The sequence below is a fragment of the Meriones unguiculatus genome, chromosome 14, assembly GCF_030254825.1.
Source record: "Meriones unguiculatus strain TT.TT164.6M chromosome 14, Bangor_MerUng_6.1, whole genome shotgun sequence".
Classification (NCBI taxonomy): domain Eukaryota; kingdom Metazoa; phylum Chordata; class Mammalia; order Rodentia; family Muridae; genus Meriones; species Meriones unguiculatus.
The window spans coordinates 12,616,855-12,629,260 of record NC_083361.1 but is presented as its reverse complement, the minus strand read 5'-3'; the positions used below and the strand labels follow the sequence as shown (position 1 = coordinate 12,629,260).

The 12,406-nt window shown below is 38.1% G+C and overlaps 1 protein-coding gene across 1 annotated transcript; it reads right to left on the bottom strand.

Annotated features, from left to right (window-relative positions):
- Positions 1 to 470: 470 nt before the first annotated feature.
- LOC132647017 (vomeronasal type-1 receptor 4-like) lies at positions 471 to 10,059 on the bottom strand (the record flags this gene model as incomplete). Its single annotated transcript, XM_060366250.1, has 3 exons — positions 9,205 to 10,059; positions 7,826 to 7,835; positions 471 to 493 (listed from the first exon to the last, which is right to left on the bottom strand). Coding segments are annotated over exons 1-3 (888 nt in total), but the record flags the coding sequence as incomplete, so codon positions are not given.
- Positions 10,060 to 12,406: the final 2,347 nt, after the last annotated feature.

Below are 12,406 nucleotides of genomic sequence, written 5' to 3'. Positions count from 1 at the left end.
TTTAAGTGTTTTTCTGCCATTCGATATTCCTCTGTCGAGAATTCTCTGTTTAGCTCTGTTCCCCATTTTTTGATTGGATTACTTGGTTTGTTGCTTTTCAGCTTCTTTAGTTCTTTGCATATACTGGATATTAATCCTCTGTCAGATAAAGGGTTAGTGAAGATTCTTTCCCAATCTGAAGGCAGTCGTTTTGTTTTGATGACGGTATCCTTTGCTTTACAGAAACTTTTCAGTTTCATGAGGTCCCATTTATTGATTGTTGCTCTTAGAGCCTGTGCTGTTGGTGTTCTGTTCAGGAAGTTGTCTCCTGTGCCAATGAGTTCTAGGCTGTTCCCCACTTTTTTTTCCAATTGATTTAGGGTATCTGGTTTTATGTTGAGGTCCTTGATCCACTTTGACTTTAGTTTTGTGCAGGGTGATAAATATGGATCTATTTTCATTTTTCTGCATGTAGACATCCAGTTGGTCCAGCACCATTTGTTGAAGATGCTGTCTTTTTTCCATTGAATGGAATTGGCTTCTTTGTCGAATATCGAGTATTCATAGGTGTGTGGATTTATTTCTGGGTCTTCTATGCAGTTCCATTGATCCGCCTTTCTGTTTCTATGCCAATACCATGCAGTTTTTATTACTGTTGCCCTGTAGCACAGCTTGAGATCAGGAATGGAGATACCTCCAGATGATCTGTTGTCGTACAGGATCGTTTTGGAGATTCTGGGTTTTTTGTTTCTCCATATGAAGCTGAGAATCTTTTTTTCAAGGTCTGTAAAGAATTGAGTTGGTATTTTGATGGGAATTGCATTGAATCTGTATATTGCTTTTGGCAGTATGGCCATTTTCACAATGTTAATCCTACCAATCCATGAGCATGGGAGATCTTTCCATCTTCTGATATCTTCTTCGATTTCTTTCTTCAGAGACTTGAAGTTTTTCTCAAACAGGTCTTTCACTTGCTTGGTTAGAGTCACACCATGGTACTTTATGTTATTAGTGGCTATTGTGAAGGGTGTTGTTTCCCTAATTTCTTTCTCAGCCTTTTTGTCTTTGGTATATAGGAGGGCTTCTGATTTTTTTGAGTTGATTTTGTATCCTGCCACTTTGCTGAAGGTGTTTATCAGCTGAAGGAGTTCTCTGGTTGAATTTTTGGGGTCGCTCATGTATACTATCATATCATCTGCAAATAGTGACACTTTGACCTCTTCCTTTCCGATTTGTATTCCCTTGATCTCCTTTAGTTGTCTTATTGCTCTGGCTAGGACTTCAAGTACTATGTTGAAGAGATATGGGGACAATGGACAGCCTTGTCTTGTCCCTGATTTCAGTGGGATTGATTTAAGTTTCTCTCCATTGAGTTTGATGTTAACTATAGGCTTGCTATATATTGCCTTTACTATGTTTAGGTATGTGCCTTGTATCCCTGATCTCTCCAAGACTTTAAACATGAATGGGTGTTGGACTTTGTCAAATGCTTTTTCGGCATCTAAGCAGATGATCATGTGGTTTTTCTCCTTCAGTTTGTTTATGTAGTGGATTACATTGATGGATTTCCATATGTTGAACCACCCTTGCATGCCTGGGATGAAGCCGACTTGGTCATGGTAGATGATATCTTTGATGTGTTCTTGGATTCGGTTTGCAAGTATTTTATTGAGTATTTTTGCGTCAATGTTCATAAGAGAGATAGGCCTGAAGTTCTCTTTTTTTGTTGGGTCTTTGTGTGGTTTAGGTATTAAGGTGACTGTAGCTTCATAGAATGAGTTTGGTAGTGTTCCTTCTGTTTCTATTTTGTGGAATAGCTTGAGGAGAATTGGAGTTAGCACTTCTTTGAAGGTCTTGTAGAATTCTGCGCTGAAGCCATCTGGTCCAGGGCTTTTTTTGGAGGGGAGACTGTTAATGACTGCTTCGATTTCCTTGGGAGATATAGGGCTATTCAGTCTTTCTACCTGATCTTGACTTAGTTTTGGTAGATGGAATCTTTCAAGAAAATTATCCATTTCATTTAGATTCTCAAATTTTGTGGCATATAGGCTTTTGTAGTATGACCTAATAATTGTTTGGATTTCCTCAGTGTCTGTGGTTATGTCCCCATTTTCATTTCTGATTTTGCTGATCTGGATAGTTTCTCTCTGCTTTTTAGTTAGTTTGGCTAAGGGTTTGTCTATCTTGTTGATTTTCTCAAAGAACCAGCTTTTTGTTTCATTGATTCTTTGGATAGTTTTATTTGTTTCTAGTTGATTGATTTCAGCCCTTAGTTTGATTATTTCCAGCCGTCTGCTCCTCTTGAGTTTATCTGCTTCTTTTTTGTCTAGGGTTTTCAGTTGGGCCATTAAGTTGTTTGTATGTGATGTTACGAATTTCTTCTTGCAGGCACTTAGTGCTATAAATTTTCCTCTGAGCACTGCTTTCAATGTGTCCCATAAATTTGGGTATGTTGTGCCTTCCTTTTCATTGAATTCTAGGAAGTCTTTAATTTCTTTCTTTATTTCTTCCTTAACCCAGCTGTTATTGAGTAGTAAGTTGTTCAGTTTCCATGTGCGTGTCGGCTTTTTGTTGTTTCTGTTGTTGTTGAGGTCCAGCTTTAGTCCATGGTGGTCAGATAGTATACAAGGGATTATTTCAATCCTTTTGTATCTGTTGAGGCTTGCTTTGTGGCCCACTATATGATCTATTTTGGAAAAGGTTCCATGTCGTGCTGAAAATAATGTGGCTGTAATTTAAGGTAAGTTTCTCAATGTGCTATGGGCTGTGGCACTTGTGCCAGAGCAGAACCTCCAGAAGGGAATGTTGTAACTTTACTAGCAGCCATATTGCTGTACTTTGAAGCTGAAGTGGAGGTTCTCTAGGTTCGGTGAAATGATCAAAGCAACTAGAATACTCCAATGAGAGTCACTCTTATAGGCAATAATGTGTCGATGATAGGTCCTTCTCAGGGCTGTAGAGTACAGGACAATTGACATCTGTCTATCCAAGTTTTAAATTGCAAACCAGCTTAGCCTAGTTCAAGCAAAACTAAATGCTACAATTTGTTTACCATAAAGATTAATAGTATTAATAGTACTATTAATACTTTTAATAGTATTAATCTTTATAATAGCATTCAACAGTATTCAATTCTGTGCGAAACTCCCAAGAGATGGTTGGCTTCCTTTGTTCTGTTTATACTACCAGTGATCCCTTTTCTCCACACCCAGCTTTTGAGCGATGCTTCATCGTCTTTACAAATTAATTGGAATCATTCCCAGCTTGAATGTGATCCAATGGTATTACTATCTGATAGACCCCAATGTTCTTCTCTTTTAACTTCCTTTTGCACATTGATTTTTTTCATAGAGAATTTGATATGGAGCACTTAAACATTTCACTACCTAGAACATCTTTTTTGTTTTTATTTACCTCTCTTTTTCTTGCTCCATACATTTTTTTGTACATACTGCTGATGGCTTTCTTTAACTCCTCTTCATCCATATTTTACCCTTTTTACTGAAGCTTTTCTCCTTCTTAAGTCAGCTACACACTGCCCCTATCCTTATTACCCTAAATTAATGGCTTCTTCTTTTTCAATAACTTTTATTGTATACGAACATACTTATACATTACTAGATATAACTTGAGAGCTGTATGTTTAAAGTAGCTCCCAGAGAAGTTATTGAAAATTCTTTCTGGGTATGACTTTGACTACTTAATGAAGAATTCCTTTTTGTTTGGTAGCTTGTAGTATGTCAATTAGCTACAGTTTTTTTTTTATCAGTAGCAAAGATATTGGTTACAGTGGGCACTGGGTGGGGTCTGTGGAGACCAAAACACCAACCAACGACCATGTATGCACTGTACCTAGACCCCCTACACATATGTACACAATGGGCAGCTTGGCCTTCATGTGGCTCCCTAGCATGGGGAGTAAGGGCTGTCTCTGACAAGTTTTGTGATCTCCGCATGCTTTTCAGTTACTTCCCCCTGGTGAAGGTGCCTGTCCAGAACAGTGTGGTAGAGGATGCACTCATCCTGATATGGCCTGATGTTCTGGGCTGGGGAGCTCCCCTTTTGGGAGGAAGTGGGGAGGGGGATATAGGGAAGAGGGAAATAGGGTGCGACAAGGATGAAAAGAGGGAGAGGGCAACAATTGGGATGTAAAGTGAATAAATAAATAAGGTTTAAAAAACACACATCAGATATTTTGGTTCTGTTGCTCTCCTTATGGAGCTCCTGTCCCCTCCACATCTTTCTGTCTCCCTCTTCTTTCATAAGATTTCCTGCACTCTGCCCAAAGTTTGGCTGTGGTTCTCAGCATAGGCTAGGGTCAGAGAGAAGGGAAAGAGGACCTCCACTATCAGTGGACTTAGTGAGAGACATGGGAGGAGATGAGGAAGGGAGAGTGGGATTAGAAGGGTACAAGGGAGGGATACAAAGAGCTGGGATACAAACTGTAAAACAGTGTAATTAATAAAAAGAATATTATATTAAAAAATGCAACCAAGTGGTTATAAAAGAGGAAATAACACTATTATTTCTCTAGTTCTAATTCTGTCATGTATTTTTCAGGTTTGCTGGTATGTTATGATAACTGAATAAAAGCACATCTGATAGAGAGAGTGTAAAATCTGATGTGAAGTTCTGCAGCTTCACAAAAGCTGTTCTAACTGCACAGTTCATTGAGATGTAGAGACTTTGCATTTGCCTAATTGTGGTGTGTGTGATGTTTATTTTATTTGCAATTCTTTTTAAATAATGAAGTTAATAAAATTTTAAAATGTTAAAAATGCAAAAAAAAATTGTTTCTCTGCCATTCGATATTCCTCTATTGAGAATTCTGTTTAGCTCTATACCCCATTTTTTAATTGGATTACTTGATTTGTTGCTGTTTAAATTCTTGAGTTCTTTATATATTCTGGATATTAGTCCTCTGTCAGATAGAGGGTTGGTAAAGATTCTTTCCCAATCTGTAGTCAGTGCTTTTGTTTTGATGACAGTGTCCTTTGCTTTACAGAAGCTTTTCCATTTCATGAGGTCCTATTTATTGATTGTTGCTCTTAGAGCCTGTTATGTTTGTGTTCTGTTCAGAAAGTTTTCTCCGTGGCCTCTATAGTAATGGGGACAGGGACTGTCTCTGACATGAACTGATTGGCCTGCTCTTTGATCACCTCCCCGCTAGGTGGGGGAAGCCTTACTAGACCACAGAAAAAGACAATACAGCCACTCCTGATGAGACCTGATAGACTAAGATCAGAGGGAAAGGGAGGAGGACCTCCTTTTTCAGTGGACTGGGAAAGTGACACAGGTGGGGAAGAGAGAGGGTGGGATTGGAAGAGGAGGAAGGAGGGAGGTACAGGGGAAATACAAAATGAATACATTGTAATTAATAAAAATTAAAAAAAGAAAAAAAATTAAAAGAAAAAAGAAAAGAAAAAATGCAAAAAAAGTAATACAAAGCAACCTCAGAGTTAAGATGAAAGAGCTCATATTAGGATAAGGTTAAATCACTGCATTTACTTGAGGCTGAGGTTGTGAATTTCAGGGACTCGTCCAGTAAAGTTGCCTGATATCTTATAAACAAGCTCCAAACCTAGGCCTGGAAAGAATAAAACAGTGCATAGTACTTATATTGTGTTAACGTTTTGCTGTAAACAGTTTCAGTTTTAAGGAAAGTTAACAAATAATCTCAAATGAGGAACCTGTACCCAAGAACTGAATAATGGTCAATATTTATTGATTACCAGCTTGTTCTCACTGCTTTACTTAGTCTGCTTTTCTATATTCTTCAGGATCAGCTGCTCAGGGATGCCACTGGCCACATTATACTGTGCCATTCCACAGAACCATCAATTAAGAATAAGTGCTGATATCATTTCCTCAGGTTATGCTTCCTCTTCCAAGATGACTCTGTCTTTTGTAAAGCCAATAAAACCAAGGCAAAAAAACACCCCACAACCAAACCCACAATTGGCACCATATCAACTTGACCAACAGCTCAGGCTCTAAGATATACAATTAATAAATTGGACTTTGTGAAACTGAAAAGCTTCTGTAAAACAAAGCACATTGTCAGTAGAACAAAATTACAGCCTGCAGACTGGGAAAAGATCTTCACCAACCCTATATCTGACAGAGGGCTAATATCCAGAATATATAAAGAACTGAAGAAATTAGATACCAACAAACCAAATAATCCACTTTAAAAATGGAGTACAGAGCTAAGCAGAGAATTCTCACCAGAGAAATATAGAATGGCAGAGGAACCCTTAAAGAAATGCTCAACATCTTTAGTCATCAACGAAATGCAAATCAAAACAACTCTGAGATTCCATCCCATCAGAATGGCTAAGATCAAAAACTCAAGTGACAACACATGCTGGAGAGGATGTGGAGAAAGGGGAACCCTCCTTCATTGCTGGTGGGAGTACAAACTTGTACAGCCACTTTGGAAATCAATCTGGAGCTTTCCCAGAAAATTGGGAGTAGTAATCCCTCAAAATCTAGCTATCCCATTCCTGGGCATGTTTCCAAAAGATGCCCCACCATTCAATAAAAACATTTGCTCAACTATGTTCATAGCAGCTTTATTTGTAATAGCCAGAATCTGGAAACAACCTATATGTCCCTCAACAGAGGAATGGATAAAGAAAGTGTGGTACCGTTACACAATGGAATACCACTCAGCTATTTAAAACAAGAAAATCATGCAATTTGCAAGCAAATAGATGGAACTAGAAGAGATCATCCTGACTGAGGTAATCCAGAAATAGAAAGACAGCCATGGAATATACTCACTAAGAAGAGCATATTAGCCATATAATATAGGACAGCCATCTACAGACCTAATAGAAGCTAAACACCATGGAGGGCCCTACGGAGGATGCTTAAATCTCATTCACAATGGCAAACAGGATAGACAGCAGAAGCGGGGAAAGAGAGGAAACAGGATGGGAGTCTACTATAGAGGGTCTTCTGAAAGGATTCACCCAAGAGGGGATTGAAGCAGATGCTGAGACTCGGGGCAAAACTTTGGGCAGAGCACAGGAAGTCTTATGGAGGAAGAGAAGGGTGGGATTAGAGGGATATGGAGGGGACAGGAACCCCACAAGGAGAACAACAAAAGTAGAAGTTCTGAGTCCAGGGTGTCCTGCAGAGACTGATGCACCAACAGAGGACCATGCATAGAGAGGACCTAGACCTTCTGCTCAGATGTGGCCTATTGGCAGCTTAGTCTCCATGTGGATCTCTGAGTGAGGGGATCAGGGGCTTCCTCTATCATGAAATCAGTTGACTTCTCTCTGATCACTCACCCCTGGTGATGCAGCCTTGCCCGGCCATGGAGGAAGAGGATCCAAGCAGTCCTCTTGAGACTTAATAAGCTATGGGCACATGGAAATAGTGGAGAACTTCTTTCAGTGGACTAGGGGAATGGGATGAGGGAAAGAGGTTGGGAGTGTGGGACTGAGGAAATTGAGGGTGGGGGTTTTAATTGGGACATATAATGAATAAATTGTGAAGGAAAAATTTAAGAAAGAAAAGAAAACAAAACAACACATTTAGGTCCATATCAACATGACACTCAGTCACAGTGATATTAAAGCAAAAACCTTTACTTTCACATTTCTTTCCAACATCTTCTATTGATATCAATATCACAATTTAATGCTTCCAACTTTTAAAAGTCAAGCAGTTTTTGAAAATTTCAACATTTTAAAAGGTCAAATTCTCTTTAAAAACTCATTGTTCCTTTAAATGTCCAAAGTCTGTCAATCCTGTGGTGCTATAAAATAATAGAAAAATGGCATGCTTTTTTATTCCAAGAGAAAAGAGTCAAAGCACATTTACTTACTATAACAGTGTTCCAACTGTCTGGACAACAGAAATCTGCACTGGGATACAGAGGAATTGGTTCTACCAAGAATACAACCTAGCCCAGAGGCTTAAACTTACTATAATTTAGAGAAAGGCAAGTACCACTTTGTAGTACTATCTAAGATTTTAGATATATATCTATTATTTGGAAAGACAGTTATAAACATGTAAAGATCTTTGAAAGATTAAAATTATCCTGTAGCACTTCAGTAGAAATGGACTAAAATAATAGGACACTTAGAGTATAAATAAAAGGGTTTAGTTCTGTGACAAGCTGGAGACCAATGACACAGAAGTTTTTTGGGAGGACATTGGGGTGACACCAGCTGAGACTCCTAGTAGCAGGGGCCATGAAGACAGAAGAGGACATCCTCTTACTAGACGGGATATCTACTTGTGGGAGGGAATCACCAACCCACCCACAAAACCTCTGACTCAAAATTTATCCTGGCTACAAGATGTGCATGGATACAGACAGAACAGAGATTAAGGGAATATCCCAATCAATGCTTGTCCCAACCTGAGATCCAGCCCATGAGAGAGAGCCAACTCCTGGAACTATTAACAATACTCTGATAAGCTTGTACATGGGAGCCTAGTATAGCTGCCTTCTGAGAGGCTCCACTAAGCAGCAGATCAAAACAGATGCTGAGGTCACAGCCAAACATTAAGCAAAGTTTAGGGAGTCTTGTGGACAATTGGGCTAAAGAGAGAAGGACTTGGAAGGGACAGAAGCTCCACAAGAAGACCAACAGAGCCAACCAACTAGGACTCACAGGAGCTTATGGAGACTGAAGCAGCAACCAAGGACCATGCATGGGCTGGACCGTGCTATCCTACATAAATGTAGCCGATGGGCAGCTAGGGTTTCATGTATGTCTCCTAATAAGAAAGTGGGGACTATATCTGACAAGGACTCTGTTGTCTGCCTTTTAATCACTAAGCTCTTGCAGTGCTGCCTTGCCACACCACAGGGAAAGAAGGTTTGCTCAGCTTTGATGTGGTTTGATGTCCTGGTGTGGGTTGGTAGGGGGAAGCTCCCCTTTTCTTAGGAGTAGGGGAGGCAAATGAAGTTCTGGGAGAGGTACATAGGGTAGGACTGAGAGGAGAGGCCTGAGGGGACTTCAATTCATATGTAAAATGAATAAATAAATAAATAAATTTAAAAAGATAATCCAAATACCTTAACTTAGATAAGGGGCTTCCCTCATCATATTCATGTTGACATCTGGATGGACCAAAGTAACTAAACACATAAAGTGCAAAAACTACACAGTCCACAAACCTTTCCAGCGGCTATTGGATTTTGACATTACTTATGCAGAATAAGCAGAATCTGAGTACAAGGAAGTCACGACTCACAAGCAAAGGACCCAAAGTGGGAAAACACATAGAAATGATAGCTGTGATATTTACCAACCACCAACCAGGCTCATATAAAACAGCAACAAAACCTTGTAATATGGAGGATAGGGAATAAAAAGCTACAAAAGTAGACACCAGAACCAGGATGCTCTGGGTGGCTCTAGACTCAGGGGATCTTCTGAGGTAAACACGGGTACTCCGGATGTGTTGAGTGTGCTTCCTGTGTCTGTATAGAAAGGCAATCATGGAGCCACTGGACCAGATGATGAGCACAGAAATCAAGACTTCAGGGCCTACAAATAATGCTGTGTACAGTGATCCTACAGTTTTTTCACTTCCCCAAGAGGAACAATATAAAACATCTCGTTTTTCTGTTTTATTTTTGTGACTCCTTGTGACATGCGTAATCACAGGGAAAATAAAATTTAGGGTAATATACAGGACCCAGCAGAGGGAAATAAACAGACCAATGTTGTTTGAAGATTTGACTTTAAGTTTCTTCCAGCAGGAATCTATTGGGCTGATGCTGATGGCTTGGTAGACACTCAAGATGCAGAGAGAGCCCATAGACATGCTTCTGCCAAGTCTTTCGATATACAAAATAAGTTTGCATACAAAATCATTGAAGAACTGTTTCATCCCGAAAGCTGCCATTGTGTGGGGCACACCTTTAGAGACCATTATCAAGGAGTTGGCTGTGATCAGATGTGTGAGGATTAAATCTGTAGGCTTCAATGTATGTTCCTTATAGTAAATAATTAGGTAGTGGGAAAGAAGAAAGATGTTTCCCAGGATTCCAACTGTACTTTGTGATAAGAACATTATTCCTATTGCCAAAGTTCTTGAGCACATTTTGTCATTTAGCACCCGATTCTTTAAATACTCCAGCAATTAATTCTCTGAGAAAAACGATGAATTCAACATTTTGTTGCCGGAATATCATTATGGTAGAACCACTTGGTTAAAAATAAAGGAAAAAAAAAGATAAATTAGCTAGTGTCCACAACATAGCCAGATCCTGCCTCAAATAATATATTTTGGCAATAGTAATATCTTTCTTAGAATAGTCATCATTAGAATCAAGATTATTACCTTGTGTAAAGCAATGACTAGTCACTAAAAATGGAAAGAACATGAAGTTGTATATTTCTAGGAGAAACTTTGATAATTATTCATATCAGAAAAGAAGATACTTCTGTCCACATTTGCACCAGGAAATAAATCCATTCTCAATACAGTTCCTATCTAAAGTTTAAACATAAATATTGAAAATATTATATCTATCTATATATTTTTCTATGAATAAATGATAAAATATTCATTACCTAGCATAAAACCTACTGACACTAAGGTTCAGATATAAATTTGATGTTATGTTGAATGTTAGTGCTAATTCATTTTTTTTCTTCAGATTCTCACCTGAAATTAATATATACAAGTAAATAAAAATTTTCACTGAAAAAAATGAGTTTGTAGAAAGATATCTTGAATGTGTATGAGGGCTACCAGAATCTTTTTAAGGTAGCTGTCATGGAACCACAGACCCACAGCAGGAGGCCAAACATGAAACAAACATGAAAATAAATGATGATTTTATAATAATGATTTAAAGTTACATGGTATTTACTAAATATTTTGTAATTTTGTATTTATTATTATTTTTTTTTGCTCGTAAAATTTTAACTTCATGATCTTTCAGGCTCCATTAAAGAAACAGCTACAAGAAATGTCACCATAATTTACAATCATACAGAGCGCACTTGGAAGTCCACTATCCTGGGCAGCAATGTAACTCACCATCTTGGAGTTCCTGGTTTTCTGTGATTGCTGAACACACAAAAAGTGATGGTGCTCTCATACCTGACCTAGTAGAATAAGCAACTGATTCTTAAATTTTGTAAAAAGTATCATCCTAAATAAAAGCTATAAACAACAATAAGGAGAATCCAAAGAGAATCAGTATAGGATAGAATACTATGCTTTATAAAACTGAAGGTGAATATGGTCCATAAATTTAGGCTGATGGTTGTTTCCTTGTCTGTCTGTCACAAAGTTTTCTGTTTCCACACAAGTAATGAAAACTGGAAAACATACCTCAATGATGAGGGTAACATTTTCATTACACCAAATTAAAACAAAAGATAGAACAAATTTGTTCCAGAAGAGTATTATGCAAGATTCACAATGAGAATCAACTTCCCTTCAACACTGTGTTCTCAAGTTCAAGAGGCAAAGAAGAGTCATCAGTCATCAAATCTAACTTTTAGGACAGACACGGTTAAGTCATGAATACAGTGGTAAATCATAATGTTCTTTACTCTAGAAACCAGTTCATATTATGCTTCACTCCAGGGTTAGATGATTCTTATAATTCTCCTAAAATCTTTTTTATAAACATGAAACCATTGTTCTAACTGCTATGATAATTATACAGAACCTCATCAAAGTTTACATAAATAAGCATATTTATGTAAAATAGGTTTAGAGGAAAATATTAATGAGGCTATAATAATCCTTAATCGCTTTTGAAATCACATATCAATGTGATTTGTAACCTTCTACATTCAGTATATAATAATATGTACTCAAAGATTTTAGTAGATAATGTTAGCTGTGTGAGGGTTTAGTACAAGATCAGTAAACTGCTTTTTTATTCATTTGTTCTTATCACAGCCTGAAAGTCTTTCTCTACATTGAATGAATTTGCTCTAGATCTGTTTGTACCTCAGAATCCATTTTGTAGATTTGAGCACTTACCAAATCTCCCTTATTGTTGGAACTGTTCTCCAGGCTTGCTTAACTCCTGCTCTATCAGGAGCCTTAGGTTCAGTATGTAGCTCTTAACATCCTGAGAGCCAGCACTGTTGGAGTCAAAAGCATCTCAATGCTGAGATAAAGGTTTCAGTCTCTGTGATCTCATTTCCCTTTAGAACTACAATCTTTATTTCACCTGGAGTGGCCATGACAGTGCTGGCCTTGGGATCAAATAATTCTCATATTTTCTCCAGCTGCTAATTACCCAAAGTAATTATGAGTTATTTATGAGTGGCTCCAAAGTAACAGAGTTCTTTGAAGAAGCTGTTACTTTTTCATTGTCCTGAATGCTGATTAGGATTAAATGTTCAGGGACCATTGCTTTGATATGTAATAGTCTTGCAAAGAACTTTGTGTCCCAGTGTACTCCAGCCTTCTCTTTGTT